The sequence below is a fragment of the Haliotis cracherodii genome, unplaced genomic scaffold (assembly GCF_022045235.1).
Source record: "Haliotis cracherodii isolate W230 unplaced genomic scaffold, xgHalCrac1.p SCAF_15, whole genome shotgun sequence".
In the NCBI taxonomy this organism is placed as follows: domain Eukaryota; kingdom Metazoa; phylum Mollusca; class Gastropoda; order Lepetellida; family Haliotidae; genus Haliotis; species Haliotis cracherodii.
Genome location: NW_027266270.1, coordinates 28673388 through 28685537, shown reverse-complemented (window position 1 = coordinate 28685537; position 12150 = coordinate 28673388). Strand labels below are relative to the sequence as shown.

Below are 12150 nucleotides of genomic sequence, written 5' to 3'. Positions count from 1 at the left end.
ATAACTGAAATACTGTTCAAAGCGGCGTTAAATCAAACTCAATCTTCACTTTACGCGAGTGGGTGTACTCGCCTGTCTCACAGTCCCTGAACCATATTATTTTCCCTCCCCCCAGCCCATACTGTAATGCTATAGCCCTGAATGAAGCATGTCTCGATTTGAATCTCCCATCTCACTGGGGCTCTCTTTCCATTTAAACTTCGTTGCTTGTTTCTATCACAATTGTATATGTTCAGAGACTAAGCGTTAGTCTTTTGTAGTACTAATTGTGTTACTTACATTTCTCTTGTCGGTGGGATCTACAGGGGCGTCCGCCTCTAGGAGGACCTTGCAGGTGTTGTTCCAGCCCTGTGCTGCCGCCATATCTAATGCAGTCCAAAGCACACAGTTCCTACACGGAAAATGTGCTACCATAAGACGTTTATTCAGAGTGATAAAAAATTCACCAAGACAAGAGGAAGAGGAAACCTTTCCAATCTCATTAAAATCTGATGTTAGTTCTCGCTGCCGCTAAACAAAGATCTGAGAACATCCCATTACGGGTCACGTCAGATCGACCTTTCGCAAACTCTGACCGACCAATGGAATTACTGACAAGAAGTCGACATTAGCCAATCAGAAGGCAGCTTTCTCGTGCTTTACGGCACTAGTTTCAAATTGGCGACTACGCTTCGAAACATATTTTGACAAATGCTCGCTTAACCCTTTGTAACCTGAACAAAAGAACGTTCTAGAATAGCTAATATATGGTCTAGATTGTATAGATGATTCAGCCTTTAAGCCCGTGACTATCGTTCGGAATACCCCGTTTTAACGTTTTCGAGGCTGCATGATTAGAAGTCACATTCCGACTGTCACTTTCAGGATCTGGTAAGCGACGCTCTGATTGGTCGGATGAAAGGTCGTTCTGACGTGACCCGTTGTTTAGCGGTAGCGAGAACTAAGATCTGATTTTAATGAGATTGAAACCTTTCAATAGTCAACTTTCCCTTTATGTTGAGCAATATCCCAGTAGCTCCAGCCTCTGGGGTCCTCATTTCATAACTTTTGAGGTACAACCGAGCATGTACTTTCAAACATGGTCATAGGACTCTTGCTCAAAAGTTTCTTGATCAGGGTAACAGCGTGCATGGCCTAAGTAAAGCTTCCCAAACGTTTGATGGTTGACTTGAGGAGGGCAATTCCCTTTCAGACTTTGTTCATGTATGTTCCCGTGTTTGTTTAGGTGGACAACGGACTTTGCATGCGAGTGTGCTGTGTGCCATCGGTGGGGCAGAATACGCTCACTTTTCCCAAACACCCGGTATCATCTCTATTTGGTCATGATTAATTACAGATGAAGTTACGAGACCACTTTAAATACTGAATTGTACTTTTTGTAATTATTTGTAATGTTAATGGTTGTTTTCCCAGGGCGAATAAATATCATACACTCTATCCAGGGAATCGAAAACGGGTCTTCGGCGTGAGGAGCGAACGGTCTAACCAACAAGTTACCTTGACGTCACAATTTGTAATCATGTTTCGACCACCTCCCAGATTTATTGGAAAAACAAGAAATACTTAAAAGGCATTTGTAGTTTGAGGAGGGCCTGGGTGTACAATTTATTACTCTGAGTGAGTGAGTGGAGTGAGTGAGTGAGTAAATTTTCAGCAATATCATGATGAGGGCTTCACACATAGAACTCATGTGGGGAATCGAACCCGGGCGAACATCTTGGTCCCCAATCATTCTCGAAGGACGAAGGACGATGGGTTATGGCTGTCATTGAATAATGGAATGCGGTGTGTTACCTACTGTCAAATACGTCCAACTTTAGACATTTAATTTATAGTTTTAGATTGGAAAACCCAAATCTGTGATTTAATGATTAAGTAAAATTGATTAGTTATTGGATATAGTATATAACATTGTAAGACTGTGAATGTTTGTCAAATATTTACTTTTGTGAAACATCAGCCCCGAGTTCAATGAGTGCACCCACGCTCAGCGTATGTCCGTACAGTGCGGCCAGATGTAAGGGCGTGTTACTCTTCTCGTCCTCGGCAAAGATAGAATTCTGACCGTTCCTCACAATTTCCCGTATGGTGCTGAAACATTGACCGTGCATCATACGATTAGAAGACAATAGAGAGTGAATAATTATAGTTTTACGCCGATTTGTGTAATATTCCAGCAATATCATAACAGGAACACCACAAATGGGCTTCACATATTGTATCTATGAGGGGAATCGAACCCGGGCCTTGGGCGCTAAGAGCGAACGCTTTAACTACTAGGCTACACCACGCATTCTAAGCAAACACATTAATATGATGATGAGTGAATGAATATGGTTTTACACCGCCTTTAACAATATTCCAGCAATGATACGGCGGGAGGCACCAGAAATTGGCGTCACATATTGTTCACGTGTGGGGAACGAACCCGGACCGTCGACGTGATAAGCGGAAACACTATCCATCGAGCTACCCCACCGCCCACGTGATAATGCACTGACCATGCATAAACATTCATTGAAATGTCGGAAACTCGAACCCCAAGAACCATAAAAAATATCGAGTTTTATTTTTTTAGACAACTTGATAACTATGATGCCGTTAAACGGGACAAAACAGTTATATAGAGTGAGTGAGTATGGTTTTACGCCGCTTTTAGCAATATTCCAGCAATATCAGGCTAGAGGACACCAGAAATGGGCTTAACACATTGTACCCATGTCGGGAATCGAACCCGGGTCTTCGGCGTGACGAACGAACGCTTTAACCAGCAGGCTACCCGACCGCCCCAGTTATACAGAGACTTTACGGTAATGAAACGTTGACACTAATTCTCAGTCATACCTTCGAGAGTCCCCATGGGGATTCCAAGTTAGAAAAAAGACCCCAGCAACCTATGCTGACCGTAAAGTGTACAGGCGACAACAGGGATCGGGTGCTCAGTTTTGGTGATATGGTTGAATGCATGTCATCGCACCTCGACGGCGCATAGCGGTGCTTAAAATATCAGTCACTGGTTTGTCTGGCCAAGGCTCGCTAATGAACAGTCCATCGTGGTACAGGGGGATATTTGTTTAAAGCGGCGTCAAGCTTAGCTGCTTTACTACGATTGAGTTCGTTTGATTTAACACTGCTTTGAACAGTATTTCAGTTATCAGGGCGTGTCATTTTGACGTGGGAGGAGGGAACGAAGTTGGTGAAACCCATTAGCACGAGTATGATGCTGATAAACCAAAAAACATCAGAGCGATTCTAGAATTCGAACCTGCGATCATACGTTTCTGGCGAGCCCAAGGGACGCAACTCTGCACACTTACTTGACGTTCCCGTATTTAGCAGCCATGTGTAGTGGAGATTCCTCAAGTTCGTTCTTGGTATGTATGGACGCCTTGTTCTTGAGGAGAATCTGTAAAAACAAACCGTGTACCCTTTGCACGTCATCACACGGGTTAAACTTCGTTTGTTTGTTGGATGGTTAAGGCCGCGCTCGACAACATTCCAGCTACACGACGGTTGTCTGTAAATAATCGAATCTGGACAAGACAATCCAGTGATTGACATCATGAGCGTCGATCTACGCAGTTGGGATACATGCATCAACCAAGTCAGCGAGCCTGACCACCCGATCCCACTAGTCGCCTCTTACGACAAGCACAGCCGCCTTTTACGGCAAGCATGGGTTGCTGAAGACCTATTCCACCCCGGATCTTCACAAGGTACATGCTTATTGAAAATATACATTGTAAGCAATGGAAACACTACAGGCGTTAAAAGCATTCGCTAAAATGTCTAAGATTTCCTTTGATTCAGTTGACTAGCACAAGATCGATGCAGGTATACTTGGCACTGTCTATTAATATTTCATCTTTAAAGGAAATCCAACCATTCTATGTTTCTACTAAAGACAAGAGAGAACGGCGTGACACACGCTCACATTGTCGTAAAACCGGCTGACGACCATATCTATGCGCTCCATCTTTGCATTGTTCATCTGGATCTGGATGGTTCAATGGTCTTACCTTGACAACGTGCAGGTTTTTCTTCTGGGCAGCGATATGAAGTGCAGTATTGCCGTCACGGTCGCCCCAGTTGATGAGGTTTCTCATCTCAGGAACCGACAACAAACTCTGCGGAAATAAAACGTCTTTCTTTATTCTGGTTAATCTGTATTGTCTGTTAAGTGCCTACCTGAATCCACTGATGTGGATCGTACTGAACGCACCTTACTTTCTTCAAATCGTTCTCTTGATGTACGTTGGTCTATTGCAAACACGCAGTTGTTTATATTGGAAACAAACTAGCAACATCTATCGTGAAAGTAGGTATGTTTCTATGCAAAGGCCAAAAACATTTTATGGTAAACGTTTTTGTTTTGTTTTTAAATCATAAGAGCTTATGTATATTCAAATAAATGTGTGTATCTGAATATTTTGTTATTCACTGGGAATGAAAATGTCTATTTGGGTGTGTAACGGGTCAAAAGTAAGTTTGTTTGTTTGTTTGTTTGTTGTTTAACGCTGCACTCATCAATATTCCAGCCATATGACAGCGATCTGTAAAAAATCGAGTCTGGACCAGACAATCCAGTGACTGACATCATGAGCATCGATCCACGCAATTGGGATACGATGACATGCATCAACTAAGTCAGCGAACCTGACCACACCATTCCGTTAGTCACCTCTTGTGACAAGCATGATTTGCTGACGGATCATCTCGCTACTTTAAACAATCAAACAAACCAAAAAATAACTTGATAAAATGGTGCGCAAAACAAATTGGAATGTAAGTACATTCCGAACACACCTTGACGAGGACTAGTATATACTTTTATATAAACATTATTTTGGCAGTTTAGAACAAAAATATTTTTTGCAATTTATAACCTTGTGTTTCGCCAAACTATAGCATGCCATCTTTAGGGAGCACACGGCATCATATGAAACAAATGTTCTTATTTTGAAGGGAAGATGAGGTAGTCTAGTGGCTGAAGAGTTGGCTCGTCACGCCGAATCCCCGGGTTCGATTCCCCACATTGGTACAACGTGTGAATCCCATACTTCCAATCTTTCTTAAGACACTATCTGGGATGATCTGGGATGGTTTGCCGCGATTCGTGACCGATCTGTGACGGTAAGGTTCGAATTTTCCAATTCGTCACAGATACCCTGTTTAACTCTGCGAACGGTATTGTTTTAGTTAATGTGAACGCCTTTGTTAATTGCAACGAAATAGTATCTGGAAGCAACATCCAGATAAGAACAACAGCAATTCTCTTCACACACATTTAGTGTCGAACTGCCATGACGCAAAAAACGTCATGGTCGACTTATCCGATTATTCGACATTATATAGACGACCCTCTCTTCTCTGAAATGAACATATCTTACAGAAAATAAACAGTTGTTAAATTATGTCAATAACATATAATAAAAAGGAGCCGAGAGACTCTTCCTGATGCTGCAGTATTCGAGAGTCGCCCACTATTATAGATTTGCATTGGCAGTTTTGGATCTATTTATTTCAGGGTATTTATGACGGACTAGTCTATGGTGCAAGGATTATGCCGCATCATCCTCTATATCTCCAGGGCTCGCATATTGGTAAACCTACACTAACCCCTGGGCCAATTCTCGTGGTTCTCGCGATCTCAAATTACCCGCCCTTGATTTTCATTAACATTGTACTGACCAATCGAACGTTGTTAAAAGGAAAAAGCAAATGTGTAAGGGGCAACTTGCCACCGACAGTTTCATTGGACATGAAGACATGCTTTCCATCAAAACATTTTTGGAGGGCACTATCATGTACTGGCGCCCATGTTGTTGATATCGCCAACCTAAAATTGAGGTTGGTTTTTGCTCTGATTGTTCCGTAAGACAACGTAGCGAAGCACATGAAATTGGCCAATGAAAATCAAGGGCGGGTAATTTGAGATCGCACGAACCACGAGAATTGGCCAATGAAAATCAAGGGCGGGTAATTTGAGATCGCTCGAACCACGGGAATTGGCAAATGAAAATCAAGGTCGGGTAATTTGAGATCGCTCGAACCACGGGAATGGATGCAGGGGTTAGTGTAGGTTTACCGAAATGTAAGCCCTGAAGATACAGAGGATGGATCAGTCGTGTAAAGGGTCTAATCTTGATGAGAGAAATAGAGGAAATATCGACATTAGTCGGCGACCGATCTGGATAGTCTCAACCTGTAATGATCTCGCAGACTACAGACTGTAACGATTTAATGGGCCCCACGCTCGGTGAGTGAGAATGTACCTGGAGCACAGACAGGTTGCCTTCTTCGGCAGCAACATAGACAGCCGTCTTCTCCTTCAGATTGGTGGCATCGATGTCAGCTCCCTTCTTTACCAACATCTCCACCGTCTCGACATGGCCGTACATGGCAGCGATCAGGAGCGGCGTGTCGTTGTCTTTGTCAAGGCACTCAATGTTGGCCCCCCTGTGATAAACACAATGTACAAAGACAATGTACAGAGAAACATGTTGACGTTACACTGTGAAGCCGTTGCTGGTGTGTTGTGAAATCCGTTACTCGTGGTGAAAACCGTTACCGTTGTCGGCGTATAGTGAAAACCGTTACCGTTGCCGGTGTACAGCAAAACCCCGTACCGTCATGTTGTATAGTGTAACCCGTTACCGTCATGGTGTTTAGTGAAATCCTTTACCGTTGCCGGTGTATAGTGAAATCCGTTACTGTCAGGGTGTATAGTAAATCCGTTACCGACACGGTGTATAGTGAAATCCGTTTGCGTCGCCGGTGTACAGCAAAATCCCATACCGTCACTGTGTATAGTGAAATCCGTTACCGCTGCAGGTGTACAGCAAAACCATTTACCGTCGCGGTGTATAGTGAAACCCGTTACCGGAATATAGTGAATCTCGTTACAGTTGCAGGTTTATAGTGAAACCCGTTACTGGTGTGTAGTGAAACTCGTTATCGGTGTATAGTGAAACCCGTTACCGGAATATAGTGAAACTCGTTACCGTTGCAGGTTTATAGTGAAACCCGTTACCGGTGTATAGTGAAACCCGTTAGCTTTTCAGTGTACAATGAATGCATGCTGTAAAAACGTGTACCCCAGGTTTTATAAATCTGCGAAAAAGCTCCGCTAGAAAACTAAATATACAATGGAGCAACATTTAAAAAAAATAGAAATATTTCCAAGTGTCGCTTGGAGGCATCTACATACGATTTGAGGTGAGGTGAGGTGAGGTGAGGTGAGGTGAAATTGGGTTTAACGTCGCGTTCAAGATTATTGCACTTATACAGCGACGTGCATGCACACGTGTGGGGGCTGCTTGTACTAGTCCGGACTGTTGCCGATTTGATAGTCCGACCCACTGAGACACCACGCGCATTTTAAAATGAACACCCCACTGAAACACAGTATACGGGGTCCGAGCCGACCAGTCCTTGTTTTAGCCCCTTAATGTCGAGCGCCAAGGAGGGTAACAACAAGTACCATCTTTTTACGTTTTCTTGGTATGACGCGACCGGGGATCGAACCCAAGACGCTCTATCACTAGACCACAGAGGCGGGCGATCAAAATTTGAAAAACGACTGATACTTGCGGAAAAGATGGTCAAGGTCAGTGTATGTTTATCCAGATACACAACAGTAGCCCTGTACGTCTAGAAGTTGCTATCCTTTGTATCCCTTGTCACTATTGAAAGAGTAGTCCTAACATTACTGCTAGTTTCAAAACATGTCATTAAATGTTCGATTTCGTTACTGTATTTCAATATCAATGTAAGCAAATGTTTCATCAGATATTGATACAGGGTGGCTCCGTTATATAATATATATATAGTAAGCGATGTGTACATTACCTCCTCAGGAGAAGCTTCGCAGCCCTTACGCGGTTGAACTGAGCCGCTTTGTGTAGAGGTGTCGTTTGCATGTCATTCGAAGCGTCGATTATTGCCCCTTTATCCACCAGATGGCGTATGATGTCAATCTTACCGGACACTACCGCCAGGTGGAGTGGAAACAAACCGTCACCGCGGCTCTGGTTGACATTTGCCCCTAGAAAAAGTGCATAGATTAAGTTGGGATGATTTAATCCACATACAAGTTCATGAATGAGAGCATGTTTTTAACCAAGTAACCAATGTTTCACCTACATCAAAGCGGCCTGATCGTGCCTGAACTAGGCAAACCATGGGTTGATAGCATGAGCAGCACTTAATGACATGAGTCGGGCACCTCACATACTGAAACCATCCGATCCTCATTAGTGGGCCCTTATAACAAGTATTGGGTACTGGGGACATTATCTGCCCCAACATCTCCATGGAAAACATACAAGTCAAGTTCATAAGCTGCCGGGCAAGTATACACTTGAACTGGATTTGACCAAAAATTACAAACGTTACTAGGCTGAACAGTGGCCGAAACACAGCAAACCTAAGGTCCAAACCACAACTGTATTGCCTGCATCAAACACATCACCATCGAAAAATATTTGTTTGATTCATTTTCAGCCACCATTAAAAATGGGTTTATATTATGATGACATATTTCCAGATTTAATGCATTAAGTTTGTCTTGACGAAAAAAGAATTAATTTTGGCATATACCTTAAAAGGCTATCCCCGATGTCCAAACTGTGTGGTTCGAGTATGTTGTTTGAACATATTGTTTCTAGCTTTGTGAACACAATTATTAATGTTCAGTGTTTCAAGAAGTGCAAAGGGCACAACTTACCCTTTTGTACACAAAGATGGGTGATCTCACTGTGGCCATTTTCTACCGCTAGGTGGAGACAAGTGCATCCTTCAACATCCTGGTCCTTAACTAGCTGTCGACGTCATGTTGAAAAAAGAGTAAAATTTATGAGTGAGTTGTTTTTACGCCGTTTTGAAAAGTATCAGGATTTCAGTTGTGTCACGGTGTCAGGACAATGTTGGAAAGGCAATTTACACGTATGGGTACGATGTTAACAGATACCATAGACCATAAAGGGGAAGTATTTGGTCTGAAGCCTTCTTAGCCAGACAATTCAGTGGTCGACAGTATAAGCATCAATCGATGCCGTTTGGAAACGACGACACATAAACAGACAGCTCACTTAATATTGCAGCCAGACGAATCCCATCTAAACTTACAAGCTTGGTGTTACTGACGGCAACTAGCGGATCCTGGCTTGGCTGAGGGATGCAATTCTGCACATAGACCACTGGGCCAACCACATCTTACTGAGGTGTTGTTGGGACATTCGTCTTAGTGTGAGCGTGTAACATCACATGACGGAGGATGCGTGTCTCAGACGTTTTCTATTTTGGTAACTCCCACGAGCATCGGCGCACTGCAGATACCAAAGATCATCTGGGCTAATCGGGGATTCAAACCCACGTTCATAGGATCCTGGCACATCTAAGGGTCGCAACTCTGCATAGCGAATTGGGGCACCTTCGACGACTGAGCTACGCTCTTTCTTCGAGAATTCTAAACCTGAGTATAGAAGCAAAGAATCTTCTCTCTACTTCCCTTACCAATTCTGTGACATTTTTTTCCGGATTTTTCTCTGCGATTTCAAAGAGCATTTTCACGAGAGGCAGATTCCCAGACGAGCATGCGTGATGTAACGGTGTTGACGTCTCGTGATCCATACACCGGATTTCGGCACCGGCGTTGAGGAGGAGTTTAGCAACGCCGAGCTCATCATATAGAGCTGCTACGTGCAGGGCTCGCATGTTCTGATTATCTTCAGACTGGAACAGTGGCAGCAAAAAATACGGTTTCTTTTACTAAATCAGGGCAGTTTCATGACAAGATAAAAAAAAAACATCACAATTATTCAGTACTTTACGATATGTTGTCAGATGTCAGATGGTTACAATTATATTATTAGAATGCGACATGACGACAACGTCCCTTATAGAATTCCATAGATTCGGTATTCCGATAGAACTTTGTATGAGACAGATTTGAAAGAATTCGATTGAGGACGCTGCGATATTGCTGGAATGTTGCTAAAAGCGGCGTCATCAATACTCACTCCCTAGCAAGGATTTCGTTAAAAATTCCGTTATTCATATACTAGTCATCTTACATACACAGGGAGTCTACATAAGACTTGGGGCAATAGGGGAAGCCTAGCGGTTAGTGTACAATGTAAACTGCCGAGCGAAAGAATGTATACACCCATGTTTGATGGTGGCTAAAAATGAAACCAAGAAGAAATGATAATTCGATTGTGACGTATGTGATACGGGTATCATCGTTGTGTTTGTTACCTTAAGTTTGCAGCGTTTCAGCCTTGTAATGTTTTTATAATGTTTTTATTTTTTTAGTCAAATCCATTTGTTTCAGTGTATAGTTTCTTTTGCCTGGCAGCGTATGTAGCTCATAGCTGGAACCTTGATAAAACACGACTTACTGACTATTTAAAACTGAAATATACAGTCACCCTGATTCGGGGGAAAGTAACACAACTTGATACAGACCTCAATTATGTTGATGTCTTGGAAGGCGAGGATGTCCCTGGCGGCGACGACATTGCCGTGAATGGCGGCGTAGTGAAGCGGAGTCTGGCCATAGGTGTCTTTCATTGTGAAGTCGGCGCCATTCTCCTTCAGCTTGGGGACACAGGACGATCCCGACCAAACTTGATCCATCTGATAAAGACCATCATAGACATCATCGTCGTTATTGTTGTAGTAGCAGTAATAACGAACCCGGTTTCGTTACAGTATTTTTTAAAATCTGTTTTATACAGGAACCCGTTACAGCAAGAGTGAGTTTGGATGTTATAGGCTTTGACTCCAGATCCAGTGTGATGCATGCGTTGGCAGTTTTCCATTTATTACTTGTAGGTGACATGATAAACGTCAACCATACAATAACATCTCCCTGGGGCAAGAGAGTTCACTGACTTTAAAAGTCCAGTTTCCACCCTTGCCGAACTAGGCTGGAATTCCGTGGCTCGATCGTAGCGCCATCAGTGGCTACTTACGAGTTATGTCCCTTCTATGCCTCTCCTATAGACCAATCAGATTCCACCCTTCGTATCACTTGCATTTGATTTAAACAAAATGGCGGCACCCAGTCAAGACGATCTGATCGATAATCAAGACCTATATTGTCTGGAATTGTTTGAAAAATATATGTTGACAACAAGTTGGCGGTGCACATGCTTTGAGAATCCTGCAATCGACCTAAACCTGCAAGACAGTTTACCAACCGGATTTCGAATTCATTGCGCGATTTTGATTGGACTATGCATAGACTCGTTTAGTCCAGCCACAATTTAACTCCATAATACCAGTCTACCAGCGCTACGATCGAGTCCAGGAATTCCAACCTAGTTCGGCAAGGATGGAAACTGGACTTAAATAGTCAGTTAACTCTCTTGCCCCGGAAAGATGTACAATAAAGTCTACAACTACGAATACGAGACATTGACAACTCCACAAACCACACAACTACAATCGCCCCACCCCATACCCACAAACTGATATCAGGTGTGTGTAGATTCCGAAAAAATGGATACCCACTAATGAAGAATCCTGGATCCTTTACTCACACTCTTAGGGGCGCTCCGGTCGGTTTTGAGTTTCTTGCCCCTCACAGGCATAGCGGCATAGTGGGCGGGGCAGGCCCCCTCCTCATCCCCTCTGATGTTGACGTCTGAGAAATATATGAGATGAAATCAGAACGGATTACGTATTATCTGTCATGTGTGTAAGAATTTAAGTACTGACGAGTCTTCACAATGTTTCATGAAAAAGCGTAAATCCACAATTCCAGGGGGTAGTAATTTTTAAAGTCTGTCTTATAGACCCTGATACAAATATAGGGGCGGTCGGGTAGCCTAGTGGTTAAAGCGTTCGCTCGTCACGTCGAAAACCTGGGTTCGAATCCCGACATGGGTACAATGTGTGAAGCCCATTTCTGGTGTCCCCCGCCGTGATATTGCTGGGATATAGTTAAAAGCGGCGTAAAACCAAACTCACTCACCGAAACAAATATATATCAAATACAGCCCATGCAAGTCTAAAATGTTTTGCAAGTCTAGATTACTGCAGTATCTGAAAATGAAGAGAGTCACTGGTGACTTCTGTACGATATGTTCATTTCCGAGACTAGATGTTAGTCTATAATTTTTACTTTGTATTGTCTTTTGT

The 12150-nt window shown here is 43.1% G+C and overlaps 1 protein-coding gene across 1 annotated transcript in view; it reads right to left on the bottom strand.

Moving 5' to 3' along the window:
* LOC139462029 (transient receptor potential cation channel subfamily A member 1 homolog) overlaps positions 1 to 12150 on the bottom strand; it is a 33524-nt gene that overhangs the window by 13790 nt on the left and 7584 nt on the right. The window contains exons 4-13 of the mRNA XM_071243528.1: positions 11550 to 11653; positions 10471 to 10641; positions 9517 to 9735; positions 8729 to 8822; positions 7852 to 8047; positions 6276 to 6459; positions 4020 to 4127; positions 3318 to 3406; positions 1945 to 2091; positions 280 to 391 (exon numbers count right to left, since the gene is read on the bottom strand). Of these exons, the coding sequence (XP_071099629.1) occupies positions 280 to 391; positions 1945 to 2091; positions 3318 to 3406; positions 4020 to 4127; positions 6276 to 6459; positions 7852 to 8047; positions 8729 to 8822; positions 9517 to 9735; positions 10471 to 10641; positions 11550 to 11653 (1424 nt within the window). The remainder of the gene's footprint in view (positions 1 to 279; positions 392 to 1944; positions 2092 to 3317; positions 3407 to 4019; positions 4128 to 6275; positions 6460 to 7851; positions 8048 to 8728; positions 8823 to 9516; positions 9736 to 10470; positions 10642 to 11549; positions 11654 to 12150) is intronic.